At 55.9% G+C, this 22,560-nt stretch overlaps 1 protein-coding gene and 1 long non-coding RNA gene across 8 annotated transcripts; one reads left to right on the plus strand and one right to left on the minus strand.

The window, feature by feature from the left end:
- The first annotated feature begins 101 nt into the window (after positions 1-101).
- Positions 102-22,220, plus strand: FGD2 (FYVE, RhoGEF and PH domain containing 2). Of its 7 annotated transcripts, XR_011529711.1 has the most exons (17): positions 120-359; positions 3,387-3,618; positions 5,194-5,274; positions 5,972-6,120; positions 7,342-7,498; positions 7,714-7,852; positions 8,393-8,451; positions 8,674-8,820; positions 9,553-9,645; positions 15,527-15,606; positions 15,700-15,730; positions 16,168-16,260; positions 16,840-16,971; positions 19,796-19,942; positions 20,277-20,408; positions 21,122-21,268; positions 21,631-22,220. XR_011529711.1 is itself a non-coding variant. In XM_070584488.1 (16 exons), the coding sequence occupies exons 1-16, from the start codon at positions 292-294 to the stop codon at positions 21,844-21,846; spliced, it is 1,920 nt and encodes a 639-aa protein (XP_070440589.1). In that variant the 5' UTR covers positions 102-291; the 3' UTR covers positions 21,847-22,220. The 7 variants fall into 7 exon arrangements, 6 of the variants coding, with proteins under 6 accessions (XP_070440589.1, XP_070440588.1, XP_070440587.1 ...); XM_070584488.1 differs by lacking the exon at positions 20,277-20,408 and having other exon boundaries at positions 102-359; positions 21,173-21,268; XM_070584487.1 differs by lacking the exon at positions 20,277-20,408 and having other exon boundaries at positions 108-359; positions 9,553-9,612.
- LOC139077312 (uncharacterized) lies at positions 10,357-17,710 on the minus strand. Its single transcript, XR_011529713.1, has 3 exons — positions 17,566-17,710; positions 12,686-12,821; positions 10,357-10,766 (listed from the first exon to the last, which is right to left on the minus strand). It is a non-coding gene; the product is annotated as an uncharacterized lncRNA (long non-coding RNA).
- Positions 22,221-22,560: the final 340 nt, after the last annotated feature.

Here is a 22,560-nt window from a genome sequence, read left to right on the forward strand (position 1 = left end):
CCGAAGAAAAAGATCAGCCCCCATGACGGACGGGTGGGGCCCACGCAGGCTCCTCCCTCTGTGGGGAGCACTGGGACTTTCCCCTTTAGGGTTGTGGCCCTGGGACCACTTCCTCCTTCCTCACTCTGAAGCCGGGACCCAGCCTGCTGAGCCCTTGGGAAAGACAGGAGCAGATTCTGGGATGTCCTAACCCATCTGTGACCCCCGGGGGGGGGGGTGGCTGAGTGTGCTGGCTGGAGGCCTCCCTTCCTGTTTCAGGAGTAGCTGGGGGCCGCCCTGGAGGCCTGCAGGATGGAGGGGGCGAGTGAGGAGAAGCCAGCCTCTGTGTCCAATCTGGTGACTGTGTTTGAGAACAGCAGGTATGTGGCTGTGGGGGTGGGAAGGGTCACCACGGCCGACTGGCAGGTTCCCTCTGGCTCCTCTGCCCGTCCCCAGGCCCTTGGGCAGCACGGGTTCCCCAGTCTCCAGGCTGAGGGATAGGGCCAGGGCCAGCTTGGGCTCACAGTCAGCAGTTCTGTCTCTGGGCCCAGTCCTGGACACCACCTCCTGTCTGGGCAGTGCCCACGTCCCTCGGTCATGGGTCCCTCGGAGCACAGGAAAGTGTCGTTGGGGCACCAGGAGCTGGGCTGAGATGAGAGTGCGTGTGTTGATGTGTTGGGGAGAGTCCGGACGTGTGCAATTACGAGCGAGTGTGGGTGCACTGAACACAGTGTTCAGCCTGAAGAACTCCACCCATGGCCCCTCCAGCAGAAATAATAGCTAATACTTATCAAACACTTACTCCTTATGCGTAGGATAGCCATATAATTTCTCATTCAAACCAGGACACAATTGAAAGTGAAAGTGGATGCTATTAAATTTTGGGGGGGAGGGTGGGAGAAAAATAGGAAAAACTGAGACTGTCTCAGACAAACCCGGACCTATGGTCAGCCTACCTATGAGGCACTGTTCTAAGTGCATTTTGTTACTTATTTCATTTAATCACCTAACAGCCTAATGGGGGCAGGTACTATTTATATTACTATCTTACAGACAAGAAAATGGGGGCGCAGAGAAGGGGGGAGGCTTTAAGTGCTTTAAGTTCATGGGCATGGGGCTATGCAGGGGCTTCTGTCTGAACGGAAAAGGCTGGACCAGGTGTGTAGAGGTCATTGGTGGCCCCGGCAGGAGCCGTGTTGGGTGCATGTGTGCATGACATTAATCCACTCCGCAGGCATTTCTTAAGCCCAGGACTGTGTTAGGGGCTGTTGTAGCCGGGGTCCTCTGGAAATAGGTTCTGAGGCAGAGATTTGCTTCAGGCGATTTACTGGGGAGGGTTTTGGGAACACCGCCTGTGGGGGGAAGGACGCAGCATTGGGCAGAGGGAGAGGATGAGGTGCTGTGCACTTGCAACAGAGGTCTCAGCCTGTCTTGGGGAGGCTCTGGGGCTGGGATGCCCCTCAGGTCGTTCCAACTGAGGCAAAGAGCTGGGTCTTGATACCTCACGTGGACTAGTCATTGGATGTGGGCTTGACCTTAAGTGAGGCAGCTCTCTTCCAGGGAGGGAGTCAGTCAATATACCATCAGCAGCTGGGGGGAACGGTGCTTCAGTCTTGAAGGGGGTGTGGGCGGCACAGCACAGCATCACACAGGAACTGTAGCAGATGCAGGAGCCTAAAGAATGATCTCTGCCCTGAGGATTTCTATCTTTGGATGCTAAGCTCCTGGAATTACCATGATGCCAGGTTATGAACAATAGATATCTTGGGAGGGGCGGGATGCTATGCTGAGGGCACTCAGAGCAGACAAAGCCTGCTGTGGGCTTCCTGGCAGAGGTGACATAGATGTGGACCTAGAAGGGCGGTTCAACTTCTTGAACCTGGTGAGCTCACCCTGCCTCTCCCAGGGTCCTTTGTTAAGCACATTCTGTTCAGCACCGAGGACAGCTCTAGGCACCACCTCCCTGGCCCACCACCCACTTGGGTGTGGGGAGACGGCACTGCCACACCCAACAGGCCGTGCATGCCCAGTGGAGACCCTCGGCATGTGTTCTCTGCCCCGGCAGCACCCCTAGCAGGAGGAGGCAGCCCTCAGACCAGAATGGGGTCAGAGGAGACCTTGTTGGGAGGGTACTAGACACCCCTTATTGTGTGAGGGGCCCCATGCCAGCTGCCTTTCCTGGGCTTTCTTGTGAGGTCTTCTAGCTCTTTAGCTGATCTGAAACTGAGGGGTGAAGAGGAAACAGAAGCTGGCCTGGGGCACTTGGAGAGAAATGCAGAAGCTGAAACCAAATATAGAACAGAAAGCCTGCAGCCCAGCAACTTCCATGAGCTGCAGACCCATGGATTGAGGAACTGAGCTTTGGGACACCAGAGAGGGGTGGGAGAGCCCATGAAGAGCCATCGCGGACTGGGTCCCCATCCTCCCTCTACCATGAACCAGCTGTGTGACTTGGGGCAGGTCATGTTGACTCTCTGGATCTGTTTTGCCTTGACTCAAATGAAGAAGGGCAGTTTAGGGCGAAGGCTTGGGACATCTGATCTGAATCTCACCTCTGCCACCCTCTAGCTGCAAGCTACTTGTCCTCTCTGTACCTCAGTTTCCTGAGCTGCAAAATGGGCGGTAACGAAATCCTTTCTCACAGAGTTTTGGAGATTTTGTACCCTTTTGGTCCTCCATTTCCCAGCCTGTCTCTCTCACAAGGATGCCTACCCTACCCTGTCATGGCAAGCCTTTCCACATCGAAGGGAATGGGGCACAGCCCAAATCGTTGGATATATTCAGTGAGGATGGCCTCTGATACCTCAAGAATTTGACTGACCTGCAGACCCTGTAGGCAGGATGATAAAGCTGCCCTACAATGGCCCATCCCCAGCAGAACAGAAAAACTGCTCCCAGACTGGCTTTTTCCCTGCCTAGAGGTGTGGAGGGCAGAGCTCCCACTGAAAAGCCCCAGCTTTAGCAGCTCTGCCCTCCCTTTAGAGTGTTCCATGACTCCCACTTTCCCTCCATGTATCAGTTACTAAGGTTTTAAGGCCCTTCCTGCTGCAGAGACTAAAAATAGGCATGAAGTCTACAGGTAAGGGTGATCTGGGAGGAGTCCTTAAAAACCTCTGTGTGGAGAAGGGAGAGTTCTTTGCTAAGTTTTAAACAGGGAAATATATTGTGCCCCAGAGAACAAAGGACAGTGTCTGCTGACTCATTTTGGAGACTGGAGTTCCCTGCAAGACGATGTTGGGGAGGGAAGTGGATGTTTTCCTGAGCAAACTCCTCCTGAGTGCCAGGCACTCAGGGGCCCCTGCACACCTGTGATTTGCCTTAATTGCCCAAAATTCCTGCCAGGGAGGTGCTCTTCTTCTTCCTGCTCTACAGACAGGAAAGCCTCATGTCTGCTCTGTTCTCCTCAGGAGTCTGGGAGCAGCGCCCAGAGCCCACGGACTGGAATCTGAGCATCACCGCCTTGAGTGCAGGCCTCCCTCGCCCGCAGAGCCAGGGGAGGAGCCCGACATGGGGGAGGCCCTGGGGTCAGGGCCCAGGACGGTCAGCAGGAGGTACCTGAGCTCCCTGAAGAACAAGCTGTCCAGCGGGGCCTGGAGGAAATCTTGCCAGCCAGAGACCAGCCCCGGGCCAGGGATGCAGGTGCCTGGAAGCTTGGGTAGAAGTAGGGAGCTGGGGGCGGGGAGCTTCACTGACCTTGTCCCCACCAATTCTCTCCCAACCAGAGCCAGCACTTCCCCAGGTGGGGGTCTTGTGTGACCAGAGATCAGCTGGAAGCTAGATTCTGCCCCTGTACTGGCCTTTGATTATGTGTCTACTATGCCCCTCACTGCAGGCCTTATTTCACATACCCGTCACTGTAGGAGTCTTTGAGGCAAGGAAATCAAAACTCAGAGAGGTTAAGGAACTTGTCCAAGCCCACACAGCTTGGAACAGTCTCCATCTTGTGAACCTGGTACCCTTCCCAGGTGTGGCCTGGGTTTACCCACTGAAGGAGGCAACAATCCCAACTAGAAATAGCAGTCAGTGCTAATTCCTGCCCTTAGACTGATCCTGAGTAGGTCAGCTCCCTCCTCTGGATTTCAGTGTCCTCGTCTGTGGAGTTCAAGGGCTCGGCTGCCTGATACGGTGCACCCTGGAGCCAGACGGCCAGGGTTCCCATCCCAACCCTTCTGTGTGACAAGTCTTAGGCAAGTCACCTCTTCGTGCCTGTTTCCTGATTTATAAAATGAGGATGGTGATCATAGTCGTATGTTCTGGTTATCTTGATATCTGCATAACAAACCACCCCCAAATGTAGGGGCCGAATACGATTTACTGTTTCTCACAGTTTTGTGGGTTGACTGGAATGCTCTGGGATGGTTTTTCTCTTGGTCTCAGCTGGGGCTTGTCTGAGTCAGCTTGGGCTGCTGTAACAAAATCCCCCAGACTGGGTGACTGAAACAACAGAAATCTGTTTTCTCACAGTTCTGGAGGCTGGCAGTCCAAGATGAAGGTGCTGGCAGGATTGGTTTCTGGCGAGGCCTCTCTTCCCAGCTTGTAGACGGCCGTTTTCTCACTGTGTGACCATGACCTTTCTTCTGTGCACCTGCTCTGCCGGTCTCTCCCTCTTCTTAGAGGGACACCAGTCCTAGGGGGTTAGGACCTCATCCTTATGACCTCAGTTAACTTAATTACCTATTTAAAGGCCCTCTATCCAAATACAGCTACACTGGAGGTGAGGGCTTCAGCATACGGATTTGGGAAGCACACAATTCAGTCCATAACAGGGTCTCTCACATGGCTGCGGTCAGATGGTAGCCAGGGCTGGAATGCCCAGGATAGCCCAACTCTCAAGCCAGTTGCCCGGGCAGGGGTAGTCGGAAGGCTGGGCTCAGCTGGGATGCTGGCACGGCTGGGCCCTGGCTCCCGCTCCATGTGGCCTCTCCATCAGGGCAGCCAGACCTCCGGATGTGGTGGTTCATGGTTCCCAGAGAGCACAAGCGGAAGCTTCCGTGCCTCTTAAGGCTTAGGCCCAGAACTGGCACAGCCTCACGGCTGCCCCATTCTCTCAGTTACGGAGGCCCCGGTGCCAGCCCAGGCGCGCTGCGGGAGGGTGTGCATGCTGGGAGGTGCCTCTCACTGGAACATCTTTGGAGACTGCACCCAAGGGCCCCATCAGAGGAGACCAAAGCTGTCCCTCTCCTTCTTCTCCTCCTCCCTCAACCCCGCCTGCAGGAGCCTGAGGAGAAGAGGATCGTCCAGGAGCTGCTGGAAACCGAGAAGGCCTATGTGGCACGCCTCCACCTGCTAGACCAGGCCAGTGGCCAGGGTGCCCCGACCCGAGCCCCAGCACCTGGGTCTCCTCATCCCACTCCTGCCCTCCCTTCCGACCCACCGCACCAAAGCTGAGCGTTAGGACTCCGAGATTTGATTCTGGGAAGCTTCAGTCCTTTGACCCTGTTAGCTGGAGTTGGAGTAGGAATCAGCATGTAGCCCATTAATACCACTCCCCGTTCCTCCCTTGGTGCCTGGGCCGGCCTCACGTGTAGCACAGCGCACCCCAGCCAGTCCTTCCAGGCCTCACGCGGCACCCTCATCTGTCATCCCGACACCTGACGTCCTCACCATTGTTACGCCTTTGCACTTTCCTAGGGAGCCCCAAGGCCAGAGGGTTAAATCACTGACCATCAGCAGAGGGATCTTGAGTCTGGTGAAGTCCAGGACCTTGACAGACACAAGATGGGCCCATTTCTGACTTTCGTTAGCTGCCAGCATCTGGCCAAGTCCCTAAGCCTCTAGGTCTGTCCATCTGTAGAGCGGCAGGAATACAGTCTTCCCTGCCGCTCTCTTCCTGGGGTTGTTGCGAGGGTGACGGGAGATTAAGGAGGTGGAAGCATTCAGGAAGGGGAAGAGGGCCCCCGAAGCCCCCCCGGAGCTGTCTTGTCCCCCCTGGGGCTGGTGTGCGGGTGGCTCCCTCTCTGCCACAGGCCTGGTGACCCAGCGGGGGCTGCAGGTGTTCTTCCAGGAGCTGCTGAAGGAGGCCCGCAGCGGCAAGGCCTTCCCTGAGGACGTGGTCAGGCTCATCTTCTCCAACATCTCCTCCATCTACCAGTTCCACTCACAGTTCTTCCTCCCGGAGCTGCAGCGGCGGCTGGACGACTGGTGAGGTCAACCGGGAGCCCCTGAGGCCCCTGACTGCAGCCCTGGGCAGGTCGGGGTGCAGCCCCGGGGCACTGGGCATGGCTGGCTGAGCCCCTGCTCTTGCTCTGTGGCCACGAGAGTCTCTTCCTCTGGGTTCAGTCTGTCCACATGGCAAGGGGCTTGAATGACTGAGCCCTGGAGTCTCGGGGGGTGTGTGTATGTGTATGTGCCCGCATGTGTGTGTGTGTGTCCTGGGAAAGGGGATGGATCAGGTCCTCACTAGGCTGAGTGGCGTAGGAGGCAGTGGAAATAGCCAGTGCTAACTGAAGGCTTCCTGCATGCCTGGCTAATCTCACACCAGCCCACTGTGTGATGACGGCATCGTGATTATGCAAGAAACCCTCTTTATTTTCAGAGATGGCCACCAAAGTATTTAGTGGTGAAATTACTTGCTTTATGTATTTTGACAAAGAAACGCCATGGTCTCTGGGATGTCGTTTAAAATCCTTCAGCAAAGCAGACTGTTAGTAACTGTTAAATCCAGTGATGGATGTATAGGGATTCATTACTATATTCTTTTTACTTTATGATTGCTTAAAAGTTTTCAGAATAAAAGGTATTTTTTAATAAAAAAGACAACCCTATGAGGTCGCCTGCTGCCATTCCCATTTTTTTCAGCTGGGAAAATGGAGGTACAGAGAGGCTGAGTGACTTCCCCAAGAACATACAGCTAGAGTAAGTGGTGCAGTTGGGAATCAGACTCAGGCAGGCCAGCTCCAGAGTGTGGCTTCTTATTGCTCTGCTGTAACAGTCCCTGGGTTGAACCCCTACCACGGGATGATCCCAGATAAGTTCTTACCCCTCTGAGCCTCGATTTCCTCATCTCTAAGATGGGCCACTCACTGTCCCCACTGCAGGATTGTGAGAATTAAATGAGATGAGACACGCAGCGTGACTTGGGCAGTGCTTAGCATGTAGCCCTCATTATTGTTACATGAGCAAGCATCTAGTGGTTGTTGAATGCCTGTTGTGGGCCCAGCACTGTGCTGGGCCTTTGTGGGGGCCCAATCTGTGGAAGAGAACAGCATCTACCCTCAGGGGGCTGACAGTCTAAGGGGGGTGAACCACATACGTGTGTGAGGATGACGTGGCCCCCATGTGTGCACCCAGAAGTGTGGCAGAAGGCGGAGTTGAGAGAGGAGGTCCCCAGGCTGAGGGCAATAACTGGTGCCCCTCCTGCAGGTCGGCCACCCCCCGCATCGGTGACGTGATCCAGAAACTGGCCCCCTTCCTGAAGATGTACAGTGAGTATGTCAAGAACTTTGAGCGAGCCGCTGAGCTGCTGGCCACCTGGACAGACAAGTCTGCACCCTTCCAGGAGGTTATCACCCGCATTCAGGTGAGCTTGGCACCGGGGGCTGAGCAGAGCCTGCACTGCCACCCCCGGGGTGCAGGGGCTCAGTTTCCCCAAGTGATTTTGGGCATCTCCCTGGCTCAACGGCTTCCGAAAGCCCCAGTACCCACCCATCCTGCCTGCTCCCCGGACCCTGGGGCAGCCTGACCCACCCCTCCCACTCTCACCCCCACCCTGTTCCTCCCCCATCCCTCCCCAAGAGCAGCGAGGCCTCGGGCAGCCTGACCCTGCAGCACCACATGCTGGAACCCGTCCAGAGAATTCCACGCTACGAGCTGCTGCTCAAGGAGTACGTCCAGAAGCTGCCAGCCCAGGCCCCAGACCGGGCTGATGCCCAGAGTAAGGACACCCCCCGGGGGCCCAGGGGGCTGGGGAGGTCTGAGCCACTCCCATATATTTGTTGAGCACCTGCTGAAATGGCTATCATGACCATCAGCCATCAACATCCATCTTCGGCGCTTCATAGATAGTAACTATACCTTTAGCCATTTTTTTACAGACAAGGACACTAAGGCCCAGAGAGGTTAGGTGACTTGCTCAAGGTCTCACAACCAGAAAGGAGCAGAGCTAGGAGTTGAAGCCATGCCTATTTGATGCCAAAACCCATGCTCTTTCCGCTGCACCCTCTGGGTCTGGCTTGGTTCAGGGAGCAGTGAGAGTCACAGAAGCCAAACCCATAAGCCCTGTTTTTCCGTGGCTTCCAGTCTCTCCAGCCTGGGAGGGAAATGGTCCCATTATCCAGACACCCCATGTGCCAGGCTGCTCATGGGGCCGCTCATGGCAGGCCCTGAGGCCACTTTGTTAAGCCTCAAAGGACCTCCTGCCCCAGCCTCCGGTCCCAGATTTTCAGGGGATGACTCTGGCCCTGCCCCTCTTCAGAAGCCCTGGACATGATCTTCTCGGCTGCCCAGCACTCCAACGCAGCCATCACTGAGATGGTGAGCAGCCCCGCCCTCGGGGGTGGAAGCAGCGGGCATCCCCAGGGACCCCGTCCCTCCTCCCTGCAGCTCTCAGCTTCCCCAACCTACCCAGGTCTCCGTATCCACTCGTCCCCTGATCCTGCCCCATGACACCGGGCCCCGCTGCTGCCCTCACCTCACACCCCTCGGAATCAGGTGGGCTCTGCCCGGCCTCGGCTGAGCGTGCGCCCCTGTCCCCAGGAGCGGCTGCAGGACCTGTGGGAGGTGTACCAGCGCCTGGGCCTCGAGGATGACATCGTAGACCCCTCCAACGCTCTGCTCCGCGAGGGGCCAGTTCTCAAGATCTCCTTCCGCCGCAGCGACCCCATGGAGCGCTACCTTTTCTTGGTAGGGGGATGCCGGGGGATGCCGGGGGATGCCGGGGGATGCCGGGGGATGCCGGGGGATGCCGGGGGATGCCGGGGGCCCACCCACCCTGGGGAGGGAAGTCCGCGGTCACTCTGCTCCGGGCCCTGCCTGCCTGAGGTCACTGCAGGAGGAACAGAGAGGGCCTGCTGCTCCGCTTTGGCACCCGGGTGACTTGGAACAAGTCCCGTGCTGCCTGCAGGCCTCAGGGATTTCCGTCTGAGGGGCTTCCCAGACGTGCCCTAGGAAGCGACAGCCTTGGAATCTGAACCCAGTCCGTTTGGCTCCAAAGCCTGTGGTGTTAATCTGGGCTCTAGAGAGTGCACAGCAGGAGGGGTTAGGTTAGCTTCGAGGAAGAACCCCTGGGGTTTGTGCTGAAGAAGCCCGTGGTCTCCTGGAGATCTGGAAACTGGTCCTTGCGGTCTGGAGTTCTCGGGGAGGGAGCTACAAACTCTCTTAAGCCCCCCGTGAGAAAGCCTCATAGATTTCTGAGGGCTGCTGTGGATCCTTGATGCCCACACGTAGGGTGACCCTTCAGTGACCATCCCAGTTGGATTAGGGGCTCATCACACTTGTAACGTCCCATGAGCTGGCCCAGGGTGGCGAGAGGGGAGGGAGATCCGGGGGTACTCAGTCCACCCTGGGGGAAGCCCCGCCTGACCCCCCTTCCTGCCTCTGCCGCAGCGCACACGCTCATCCTTGTATCTCCCGCAGTTCAACAACATGCTGCTCTACTGTGTGCCCAGGGTCATCCAGGTGGGCGCTCAGTTCCAGGTGAGAACCCGCATCGACGTGGCCGGGATGAAGGTGAGAGGCACCCCAACCACCGCTGGGCTCCACCCCGAGGGCGGGACAGAGTGTGGGAGCAGCAGGAGGGGCCAACCGGGTTCTTAATCCAGGAACCCAAGTCTCGCAGGTCCTGGGCAAACAGGGGGCTGGAAGAGTCTGGGGTCAGAGCTCTCGCATCGGGCCTCCCAGCCTTCCTGGCCAGCACCCTTCCCAGCTCCCACGGGCCTGGCCCACTCTGAGTCAGTGCCTGCCCGAGCCTGGCCTCGCCCGGCTTTCCCTACCGTCTACATCAGTACTTCGCAAACTTTAACGCCTGCCTGAATCCCCCGGGAGTCTTGTTAAAATGCAGGTTCTGATTCAGGTGTGTGAGGGGGAAGGGGCTGAGACTGTGCATCTCTGCCAGCTCCTGGTGATGCTGATGCTGCCGGTCCAGGGGCCACACGGAGTCGGAAGGGTCTACACTGTCAGCTCAGCTGCTGGCTTGTGTGTGTCCCCATCCAGAGACGGCCACAAATGAGTGGGGACAGCAGTCCTTAGTAGTGCCCATTAACTGGGCGGTCACCGTGAACCGGGCCCTGCACCAACCCATCAGATCCTCAAAACAGCTCCGTGATGTGGGGGCATTATTGTCCCCTGTACTTTTTTGGGTTTTTAGCTTTTAAAAAATAAATTTAATTTTAAAATAATATTTTATTATAAAATATTATAATTTTAAAATATTTTAATTTTAAAATAATAATTTTATTACTTAAAAAATATAGATGATACACATTCTAAAATCAGACAATATAAAAAACATAGACAATGGAAAGTCGGTCCCCAGCCCGTCCCCTGTTCCCCTCCTGCAGGCAGCCTTCGCCTCCTGTGAGGCCTTCCAGGTAGTCTCTGCATACGCAGACTGATGATTTACTTATTACCGCTTCCTCACTTTTGTGTCACATAAACAGTGGCATGCTCCAGAAACTATTCCGCACTTTGCTTTTTTAACTAATCACTGATTCTGGAGAGCGTTGCACGTCAGGACGTCTCGAGCTCCTCCATCCTTTTGCAGCTGCCTGGTATCCAGTGTGAGGATGTACCGTAATTCTCTCAGCCGGGCCTCTACTGAGGACCTTGAGATTGTTTCCAGTTGTCGGTCACTGCCAACGAGACTGCAGTGAATAAGCGGGTACAGTCTGCCCGTGTGTGAGTGTATTTGCAGTTAATCCCATTTTAAAAATATGGGAGTAAACTGTGGTACGTCCAGACAATGGAATATTATTCAGCGCTAAAGAGAAGTGAGCTAACCAGCTGTGAAAAGACACAGAGGAACCTTAAATGCACGTTCCTAAGTGAAAGGAGCCCATCTGAAAAGGCCACAGTCACGCATCACATAACATTTCGGTCAATGACAGACCGCCTATCCGACGGCGGTCCTGTAAGATTAGTCCCATACAGCCTAGTGTGTAGCAGCCTGTGCCATCTAGGTTTGTGTCAGTACACTCTGTGAAGTTCCAAACATGACAAAATTGCCTGATGACGCATTTCTCAGAACGTATGCCTGTCGTTAAGCAACATGACTGTATATGACGTTCTGGAACAGCTGTAAATGATGCAGACAGTAAAAACGTCAGTGGTTCCGGGGTTGGGAGGAGGGAGGGATGAACAGGTGGAGCACAGAGGATTTTTAGGACAGTGAAACTACTCTGTATGATGCTATAATGGTGGACACATGTCTTTAAACTTTTGTCCAAACCCACAGAACGTACAACACCAAGAGTGAACCCTAATGGAAACTATGGACTCTGGTGACAATGATGCGTCAATACAGGCTCATCATTATAACAAATGTACCCCTCTGGTGGGGGATGTTGATAATGGGGGAGGCTACGCATGTGTAGTGGCAGGGGGTGTATGGGAAATCTCTGTACCTTCCTCTCAATTTAGCTGTGAACCTAAAATTGCTCTAAAAAAAATAGTTTAAAAAAAAAAGAAAAGGAAACCAAGGCCCAGAAAGGTTAAGTAACGTACTTGGGGTCACCAGCAAATCCTGGTTTGAAAACTCAGCTATAACAGAGTCTCGAGTCCCTATACCTATCTCTGTGCTCTCTGTCTCCTATTAAGGCTTCACCCTGGAGGGATAAAGCTTATGGTGGAATTGCAGGCAGAGTGGAGGAAATGGTGGGGGAACCTTCTTGACCATCCCTCTCTGGTCACTCCAGACTCCTGGCGTGTCCTGAGGGCCGGGACGAGAAGGAGCAGAGGTCAGGTCTGGCTGGTCCTCGTACCCTGCCATCCCCCTATTCCCTGTCCCTATCAGCCCCACCCCCCACCCCCCAGGGTCTGCCCCAGGAGGGAGCTGCAGGCAGGAGCTGGGCCTGGATGCTCCCTCCTCTGGGCCTCTGAGAGCCCCCAGCAGGAGGGCCTTGCCCTGTCCTCACTGAGCTTGCTTGGCAATTGGGGCCGAATTAAGGGCCTGGAGGCGGGGCGCAGCCTGAGAATGATGAAGGCCGATGGGGTCATGGGCACCTCTGGGGATTCACAGCCCATCCCCCATGCCTGAGCCCCCTGAGGTCTTCTAGGAATGCAGCCCCTGCCCCGGAGGCATCCAGCTTTCCCTCCCGAGGTGGCCAGAATGTCCCAGGGGCCAGGACCTGTGCAGGCTTGTAGGTCTGGGAGCTTTGGTGAGTGAGACTGAGAAGACAGGTTTATGGAGAGTTACAGACAGACAGAGGAATGGAGACAGGCAGCCCTGGTTTAGGACCGGCAGAGATTAATAGAAAAAACAAGAAACGTAGAGATCAAAACAGTCATAAAGAGAAAATACAGAGAGACGGGGCTGAGAGGGTCACTGGCTTAGGGTGTGTGCTCAGGGCTCAGGGGCCCAGTGTGCTGGGTCCTGGCGTCTGCCTGTCCCACTGGGCGCGTCCCCCCAGCGTGCCTGCTGCTCTGGTGGCCGCACAGCTCCCTCTCCTGGATGGCACGGGCCTGGCAGGTGCAGAGCTGTCCACTGGTGTGCGTCTGCACAGGAAGGATTTTCTGAGTCTGAGGTTTGGAGGCTGGTCTGGCCTTCACTCACCGTGATGGTTCCCACCGGCCTGTGACTCCATGGCTTCCTCCTCCCCAGGTGTCAGGGAGGCCTAATTCTCAGCAGTTGATTCTCCCCAGGGTCTGAGTTGGTCCTAGTGTTGTGCCATCCTGCACAGGGCCAAAACCTGCAAAGATGTGAACACACATTGCCAGGGCCTCCATGTACAACTGTGCAGGTTGTGCACTGCACGAGTGCACCTCATCTAAGATGAGCACGCTTCACCACAGCAGACATCATAGATTGAATATTTACAATTCTTATTGTCCGGCAGATGGCAGTCAAGCATCTTGTTCCAACAAAATCTGAATATTATGCCTGTTTGCCAACAGATGTCAGTAAAGTGTTTTGTAATTAGCACGAAGGCACTGCATGGGCTAGCGGGGGCCTGAATCGGCCCAGACGCGGGCAGTGGTTGAGACTGGGCATGGCAGAGCTCAGGGACCCCCATCCTGCCCTGCTGCAGAGGGGCCCTGGACCCTCAGGCCAGGAGCTTCCCCCAGTTCCCCTTTTGCTCTTAAAAACATCATATTTCTTCCTACCTCTGGACTCCAAACCTTAGATTTCTCCCTTCTTTTCCCTCTCCCCTCTCCTTCACCCAATTGGTCAGGGAGTCTCGCCAGATTTGCTGACATCGTCCCCCAGGTAGAAACCTCTTCTTTCTCCCCAGTTGGGCCCAGACTGTCTAGGGTGTGACTTCCTAACTGGCCTCTGGGCCACCGTGTTGTCCCGTTTTGCCCAGAGCCAGCCTCTGTCCCTCACACACAGCTCTGCACTGGCTTTCCCAAACACCTCTTTCCACATGACCTTCTCCACAGATGAACGCTCAGGGCCTTCCCTCTGCCCAGGGTGCCGAGTCCGTCACATCAGGCCCTTTCTAGAGGGAGCAGACTGGTCCCTGGGCCTGACGTGAGGGGAGGTGTGCCCGTAGTCAGTGCCCTCTAGGAGCTGGCGGGTCACCCTGAATGTGTGCAAAGGCCTGGTCCCCACGTGGCGGGGAGCCAGCAGAGGGCCTCAGGTGTCAGCTGGATTCAGTGACAACAATGATCCCCCCATGCTAAGGCTATTGGGCTCTAGTCTCTGTTTTAGCTCCCCTTTGTGACTCTCTCTCCACACTGCCTAGGAGAAGTCTGTGCTTACAGGACTCTGGGACTGGGGTGGAAATAGATTTTCTTCCACTCTACGCTTGGGGGGCCAAAAACCTGAGTTTGAATCCTCATTCTGCCCTTTAGATGCTGTGTGACCTCAGGCAGTTCTCTTGTCCTCTCTGAGTCTCCATTTCCTCATCTCCCAAAGGAGGGTGATATTATCTGCCTCCTGAGATTGCTGTGACGATTTTCTTTAACTTTTTATTATGAAATTTTTAAAGCTGAGAAAACGGTATAATGAACCCCCATACATCATCACCTGGCTTCCACAACTGTCAACTCAAAGCCAGTCCTGTTTTAGCAGCATCCCACCTGCCATTCTCCTTTTCCAGTAGATTATTTAAGAGCAAATCCCAGGGGCCGGCCAGGTGGCGCAGCAGTTAAGTGCACGCGTTCCACTTCGGCAGTCTGGGATTTGCTGGTTCGGATCCCAGGTGCAGACATGGCACCACTTGTCAAGCCATGCTGTGGCAGGCATCCCACATATAAAGTAGAGGAAGATGGGCACGGATGTTAGCTCAGGGCCAGTCTTCCTCAGCAAAAAGAGGAGGATTGGCGGCAGATGTTAGCTCAGGGCTAATCTTCCTCAAAAAAAAAAAAAGAGCAAATCCCAGACGCATAATCATCATTTCACCTAAAAATACTTCAGTCTATCTCTGTAACGGATAAGAACTCTTTTCTTGTTTTTTTGCCCTAAAAGATGACAACAGTTCTATTATCACATGTAATGAATTAATAACAATGATTTAATAACCTGAAGACCCTTTGGTTTTCCTTGACTGGCTCATCCATGTCTTCTCACAGCTGATCTGTTTGAATCATCTGTGATACGCTTCTCATTTCTCCTTTAATCCATGACGCTTCCCTCTCCCACTTTTTTTGAATTAATTGAAGAACTCAGATCATTTCTCTGGTAGAGATTCTTACGGTCTGGGCTTTGCTGACTGCACCCCTGTGGTGTCATTTAACATGTCCCACGGTGCCCTGTCTTTCTTGTAACGGGTCGATAATCTAGAGGCCTGGCCGGCTTCGGCCCAGCAGGGAGACTGCCGCTGGGGGAGGCACTGCCCTTGGGGGCCACGCGTGAGGGCCGTGAAGCATTAGGATTGATGGGTGGGTTCAGGAGCTGTGCTGATGAAATGACAACATGCACAGAGACCCTGAGCTCCGCAGCCGGCACACAGTAAGCTCCCTCTGACCGGCAGCTTTCACGCTGGCCTCAGGACCCCTGGCGTTCTGGGCAAGAGGACCGTGCAAGACAAGAAGTGGGGGATCTATCGATCGGTGAATGGGGCCAGCAGTTCCTTCCCTCACCGTGTGGGATAGAGGGTCCTATTCTAGGCACGAGGTCTGCTCTTGAAAAAGCTGTGTCCCAAAACTCATTTGTGACCCAGTTTCCATTTTTGGTGACTCCTTTGTCGGAAACTGTCACCCCTGCCTCACCCTGGGCCAGCTTAGCTTCTGCTGAAATTCCAGGAGCGCTCTCGTTTGCTGAGAGCGAGGCCCAGGGTCAGGGGCACTTGCTTGGCTCAGTGGGATTAGGGAGGCGTCGAGCAGGCTCCCTATCCCTGTTCCTCGAATTTGAATTGTCCCTGGGGCACCATCCATTCCCTCCACCCCCAAGGCCTGGGGGGCGGGGTGTGACAAGCCTGAGCACCCTCTCCCTCCTGTTTCCTCCGCGCAGGTGCGGGAGGTGACGAATGCCGAGTTCCCCCACTCTTTCCTGGTGTCCGGGAAGCAGCGCACCCTGGAGCTGCAAGCCCGGTAGGCGGCAACCATGCTGGGGGCCTGGGGGCCGGGCGAGGCGGGCACGCCGGGAGCGGCTGCTCTCAACACCTGGGTTCACTTTCCGAGCAGGTCCCAGGAGGAAATGATTTCCTGGATGCAGGTATCAGAACGCTCCCAGCCCCAGGAGGATGACCCTGGCCTACCCAGGCCGACGGGGAGGGAGGGGTGCGCGTGGGCGCGAGTGTGTGCGTGTGTGCACATGTGTGCATGCGTGTGCCCATCTGCTCCCTGCGCTTCCTCAGGAGTTGCTCTGTGGCAGTCTGGAGTCAGCCCTGGGCTCAAATCTTGCGGCCTCTCACTGCCCAGCTCGGGGGGGGGGGGGGGGGCTGGGGCAAGTCGCTTAACGCCCCTGAGCCTCAGTTTTCACGTCTGTAATCTGGGGCTAATAGTCGCTCCTCCCTGAGTCAGCCACCGTGTGCTTAGAGTCCAGTGCCTGCACCCAGTGGGCTTTCCAGCAATGTCTGTTGAATGTGTGCAGGGATGGACAGATGAGCAAGCCCTCCCTGCCACCCCTCTACCCTCCCCTCTACCCCCCAGGCCTGCCAAGCAGCCATTCACCAGATTGAGAAGCGGAACGAAACCTTCAAGGCTGCTGCCCAGGGCCCTGAGGGAGACACCCAGGAGCGGGAGGTAAATGGAGCCTTGTGTCCTGGCCAGAGCCGCCAGCCTCCCACAGGGCTGGCTCCCTCTTTGCTCTACCCAAACCAGCTTAGAGGGCAGGCGAGTGTCACACACCAGGAGTGATTTGAAGGGACCTGGGAAGCCCACCCACCCCAACATCACCCAACTCAGAAACTCAGAGCCGCAGGGTCCCCCATTAGCAAAAACTCCCTTTGGGAGCCTCTAGCTGCAACCGTTCCTGGGGGGACCTCACATCTGTACAGCAGGCGGTGGGGCGGAGTGCTGCAGGTTTGGGTCTGAAAGTAGGGAGAGTGCCTGTGACTTGATTTCCAATCTGAGCTCTGAACTCTGCCTTGCTGGGTGTCTTTGCTGAGTCTCTTGACCTCTCTGGGCCTCCGTTTCCTCACGTGTAAAATAAGAACAATAGTGACCGACCCACCATACAGTCTTCACCTGTCCAGGCAGCTTCCCACAGAAGCCACCGGGAAGCCCATCACACATAATCCCGGCCACAGCGGGTGGGCAGGCCCCAGGGTCTCAGGGAACGTGCAGAAGAGGTCACGAAGTGCCCGCCCTGCTGCCCAACAGCTGCAGTCGGAGGAGCTGGGCCTCCGGGCACCACAGTGGATCCGGGACAAGATGGTGACCATGTGCATGCGCTGCCAGGAGCCCTTCAACGCCCTGACGCGCCGTCGGCACCACTGCCGGGCCTGCGGCTACGTGAGTAGAGCTGCCAGCACCCCTGCCTCCACCGGCCCCACCTCAGCCTCCGCCTTCCCAGCTCAGGCCCTGCTCTGCCCTCCCTGCCAACTCTGCTGGCGTTGACCCATGCACCCAGTAGCGCTGGGTACTCACTCTGTGCCAGGCGCGGGGTTTCCCCATCTGGACCGCACAGGGCCCACCTGTGAGCAGGGCTTCCGTTATCCCCGCTCTCCAGATGGGCAGTGAGGCGCAGAGAGGCCAACGGCTCGCTCAGACACTCCCCAGAGCAGAGCCTACTCATTCACCTGCTTTCTTACGGCCACGTCCCAAGGCCCCCAGACCCAGCGCCAGGAAATGGTCTCCAGTTCCATGGTCGAGGGCATCCAAACTCCTCAGCCCCGCTCAGGCCGGGGCACCCGCCGCCTCGTCAGCCCCCTGCCTGTCACACGCCCACCCCTGGTCGTCCTCGCTTCACGACCGCCCTCAGCTTGCTGTCTTCTCTTCTGTGCAAGCCCTCAGCACTCCAGCGGCTGGTCGGTTCTGTGGCTGACTCTGCCCGCCAGGCTCAGGCCTCACTTTCCTCATCTGTACGCAGGGGACTGTAATACCTACTTCCAAGGTGGTGGTGAGGATTCACCCAGACAAGCTTCCCTCCCTTCCTTCTCCTCCTATCCTTCCCGCTCCTCAACGGCTCAGGCCGGGCTCACTCGCAGGAGTTCGAGCCGCCAGCTGACTGAGGACGAATGGCGTCCGCTCCACTGCCTCTTATCGGCTCAGGCCCGGTTATCGGAAGCGGATCTTGCTTTGCTTTTTAAGCACCTGCTGCACTTGAGCTGTTCTCTGTTGACATCATAACCCCCTCCATTTACTCTGCAAACAGGGAAACAACCTCAGCCTTCAGTGACCTCTGGGGAACAGGAGGAGACCAGCTGGGCAGGTTGGGGCCAGTGAGGGAGGTGTCCCCAAATGTGTTACACTGCAATCAGGACACAAAGTAAATTTCTAGGACTGGGGCACACCCAGGTTCAGATGGAACTGACAAGTTATATCCCAGAGCCAAAGAGAAAGAATCTTGGGATTAGCTACTGTTCCAGGTGACTCACATCTGTAAATAAGAGTCGAGTTGATTCACACTTTCGACTTTGTAAGTAGTTCCTGAAAAATTATTTAAAATAGTCAAGAAATACAGGAGGCACAAAGAACAATATGCCTCCTTTCAGGTACATGGAGGAAAGAAAATATTCTGACAACTAAATGAAGTGTGTTATCTTTGATTGGATCCTGGATGGGGGAAAAAAGAAGGAAACCTAGCTAGAGAGGTCGTTGTTGGGACCACTGGGGGAAATTTGATTATGAGGCATATATAGATAATAAGATTGTATCGATGTTAAATTTCCCAAGTGTGGTCATGACATTGTGGACAGTCAGGGAAAGGCCTTGCTCTTAGGAGAGACCAGCTACATATTTAAGGGTGAGCTGTCATGACGACTGTAATTTATACTCAAACCGTCCAGAAAAAAATAAAATATACATATATAGAGAGAAAGCAAATATGGCAAAAATGTTAAAACAGCTGGTGAGTTGGGTGAGGGGGGATCACTGTATTATTCTTTCAACTTATCTGCAGGTTTGAAATTTTTCAAAATAAAAAATAGTTGGAGGAAAATATAAATACACACTGATAATATTTTAAAGTTTTAAATCTCAATAAAAAATAAAATACAATACAATACTGCCGAGGTAGTTGAAGCCCCCTGTGTGAGGCCGTGTGAGGGACCTTTGCCCGATCTGGGGCTTTCTCATGCCCGCACATACCTTTGTGCTCTGTGAGTCATCCTTTCGGTGGCTCGGGCGCCCAGTTTCTGTCTCCACGCCTGCCAGACGGGAATCCTGGTGAGGGTGGGGCAGGCCCAGGCCTCCTCCTGCAGGTCCCTCCCAGGCCACACGCTGTGCTGGGCACAGATGAGCTCCCAGGTGACGAGCCCTCCTCCCTCATGTCTATTTCTTGCCCCCATTTCCAAGCCCACATCCTGGACTCTCTGAGACACCCCAGTCTCCCTGGAAGGCACATCCTGCAGCACCCTGAGTTTCTCTCTGAGTCTCGTCGCGCCTCCTTCACCCCGTCTGCCCAGCATGACCCACGTCAGCCTTCTTGGGGGCTTCTCCATGGTGGGCTGGGGGTGGGCTCCGCTCCACCGCAGTACACATGGTGGGTCTTCCTGGCAGAAACAACCAGCCCATCATGCTAGCATTAGGGCACCCGTGACTCTCTGATGGAGTGGGAGGCAAAGTTTGCACAAATCTTAAAGCTGAACTGTGGAATTTCAAAGACATGTCCTGTTTGTGGAGGACCAGTTGCTGCCAGTCGGCTGTGCGGCCCTCTCTGGGCTGCCCTGCCCTCAGCAGCAGGTGAGGATAAAGCCCCAGCATTGTTCACCTGGTGGGGGGTCTGGGAGCATCAGGTGAGATGGCAGAGGGGAGAGAGAGGGCACTTGGAGAAGTGAATCAGATGCAAGGGGCGCAAGGGGCGTGCAGGGCAAGCCCCTGGGACAACAGCTGCCTTAACGAAAGAGGGATCTGGAGGGGAGAGAAGTCGAGACCTGCAGTGGGGGCCAGGTCGAGCCCCCCTGTGAGGAGCCTGGAGCCCCGCTTTCCCCCTCCAGGCAGCTGGGCCTCTGTCAGCATGTGGGATGCCCTCTCTGCCTCCATTCCTCTCCTGAATCTTGCTTTTTCTTCCTCCTGTCTCTGGTTGCTCTCACGCCCCCAGCTCCCCAGTCAAGGTACGAACATGGCCTCCCCTGCCTCAGTTCAGCCCCACCCCACTCCTGCCTGTCCTCCCCAGGTGGTGTGTGCCAGGTGCTCTGACTACCGGGCCGAGCTCAAATATGACGGCAACAGGCCCAACCGAGTCTGCTTCGACTGCTACACGTTCCTCACGGGAAACGTGCTCCCCGAGGACAAGGAGGACAAGAAGCGGGGCATCCTGGTGGTGAGGCCCCCCCCCCCCCCCCGCCCCCCGTTCCTCCACTGAGCAAACGTGTGCGGCACTGTCCTAGGTGCTGAGGAATAAGCCAGCCGTGGTCACGCTCCCCATCCTTCTCTCTCTGCCCACAGCCACCCCTCCCCCTCCAGCAGAGCTGGGCCTGTCACCAAACGGAAGCAACTTTTGGCTCCAGGCTGTCATCCAGCTCTTCCGCCTCTCCTCTGTGTCCCCATCCAACAATCCCACTGCCTCTCTGGACCATTCCTGTTCATGTCCCCATGCCCAGCCCTAACAGTCCCAGGAGGTGAAGAGAGCTGGTGTTGCTGATTCCACTTTACAGATGGGGAAACTGAGGCTCCAGGTCAGGGTCCCACTGCTGGAAAGAGTCAGACTGGAGTCTTCATTCTAACCGGAAGGGACTTCAGGGACCTATCCCGTGGAGACCCAGGCCCAGAGAAGCGACTTGCCCAAGGTCACACAGCGAGTTAGGAGCCAGCTCTCTGATCTCTGCCATGCATGTTCCCTGTGCTGCCCCTGGGGCCTCGCTGAGCCACGCCCCACCCCACAGGTGCTCCCCAGGCTGCCCCCCTGCTGCCAGTCAGCCCCTGCGGGGCACTGGTGTGTTCAGCTTCAGGCTGTAAATGCAATTTTATCTAGTGCTGACACTGGTTTCCACAGCCCTTCCGTCATTAGAGGCCAGGTCAACGTCCCACTGTCCCTGGGAGGTGGGAGGAGACCCCAGCCTGTTCCAGCTGAAAACAGCTCCCAGGCTCCAAATTCCTCCTTTCCATCAATGTCTACCTGCTTTCCAATCCTCCCTGTTCTTCTAGGTCCAGCCCCTGCTCACACTCTCCCTGACCAGTAGGCCACACAGCCTGCACCTGAAGAGAGGGGATGGCCAGCCCCTTCTCAGGCCCCAGTTCTGTCCCCTGGGGCAACTCACAAGTGATAAGCACCCCGCCGCACCTGCCCTGAGTTCAGCCTGGCTGGGGTTTGACTGCAGCTCTGCCACCGGCCCGCCATGTGACCACAGGCCCATAATTGGGACCTCTCTGAGCCTCAGGGAGAAATAACTCCTTGCGGGACTGATGCAAGGATTAGACAGAGTGATTCTCAGGCCCTCAGACCCATGTCTGTCACATAGTGGGTGCTCTGTTCCCTGACAGTCCCTCTCTCTGATTTTAGAAAGCGTCCATGGCAGGGTCCGAGCAGAGCCTAATGTGCAGCTTCTTGCAGCTTGTTGGGGACAAGTGGGGCAAGGCTGGCCCCCGGGGCTGGTGTGTGATCCCTCAGGACGACCCCCTCGTGCTCTATGTGTACGCTGCCCCTCAGGTAACGCCACCACCTGCTCCCCAAGCCTTGGCCTTCTCATGGTGTGTGTGGGGGGAAGGGGAGGGGGGTATTGTTGGCCCCATATGTCAGATGAGGAAACCGAGGCCCAGTGAGGATGTGGTTCCCTTGAGTCACAGGGCTAGTGGCTTTCGGAGCTGGGCCCAGATTCTGGGTCATGACCGCGTTGCCCTCGGGGTGGCCAGTTTTCCTCCTCCTCCTTGATGCCCTCCGGCCAGCCCACCCTGCTTCCTGGTGTTTGGGATGTGAGAGGCGAGTGTGTGGCTGGTGCCTTCAAAATGGCTGTCTGAGGTGGTGGGGCTACTGGGAGGGCAGCGGCCCACAGCTCTCTCCTCCCCTCCCAGGACATGCGGGCTCACACCTCCATCCCCCTGCTGGGCTACCAGGTGACCTCTGGGCCCCAGGCGGACCCTCGGGTCTTCCAGCTGCAACAGTCAGGCCAGCTCTACACCTTCAAGGCCGAAACCGAGGAGCTGAGGGGCCGTTGGGTGAAGGCCATGGAGCGTGCGGCCAGCGGCGGGGTCCCCCAGGGGCCCAACAACGGGGACCTCTCTGACTGAGCCACAGCCGGCCACCATCCTGCTCAGAGCCCGGCTCCTGCCAGGGGCTGCCCCTGTGGCCTCTGTGACCCGCCACCCCAAGCTGAGCTTTCAAATAATCGATTTCCAGTCACCTGTGCCCAGACTGTGTGTCCTGGCTTGGGATTCATTCCTTTGGCAAAGGGGGCGGTGAAGCGTCCTGGTTTGCCCAGGGCTGAGGGGGCTCCTGGGACGTGGGGCTTTCAGTGCTAAAACTGGGAAAGTCCCAGGTAACGCAGGACTGTTGGTCACCCCCGCGCAGTTCTCAGCCTGGGCTACGCATTAGTATGTCCTGGGGAGTCTAAAAAACTCCCATGAAAAAATAAATATAAAAATAAACTAAAATTAAAAAAAAATACCCATGCCTGAATCCATCTCCAAAGGTTTCTGATTTAACTGGTCTGGGTTGGGGGAGGCCTGGCTATCTTGTAGGAGTTGCCCACACAAGTCTCAAGTGCGGCCCGGGTTACCTGGGATGAAGAAGGCAAGCAAACTGCCACCGGCGGGGCACCTGTCAGTGCAGGCGTGAGAGTAATAATAATAACAAATAACAAACCTCTATGGAGCCAGGCTTGTGCTGGGTGTTTTACACGGACTGTCTCATTTTACCCACAGGAGTTAATAATCCCCATTGTCCAGGTGAGGACACTGAGTCTCAGAGAGGTTTGGTCATCAGCTCAAGGTCACACAGCTGGT

Source organism: Equus przewalskii, chromosome 19, assembly GCF_037783145.1.
Source record: "Equus przewalskii isolate Varuska chromosome 19, EquPr2, whole genome shotgun sequence".
NCBI lineage: Eukaryota > Metazoa > Chordata > Mammalia > Perissodactyla > Equidae > Equus > Equus przewalskii.

Excerpts from the sequence above, each read along its gene's own strand:
- FGD2 (XM_070584486.1), top strand. The coding sequence starts at position 292 with ATGGAGGGGGCGAGTGAGGAGAAGCCAGCCTCTGTGTCCAATCTGGTG. Across the intron at positions 7,499-7,713 it reads AGGTTATCACCCGCATTCAG|AGCAGCGAGGCCTCGGGCAG; the intron begins GTGAGCTTGGCA and ends TCCCTCCCCAAG. Across the intron at positions 9,646-15,526 it reads TCGACGTGGCCGGGATGAAG|GTGCGGGAGGTGACGAATGC; the intron begins GTGAGAGGCACC and ends TCCTCCGCGCAG.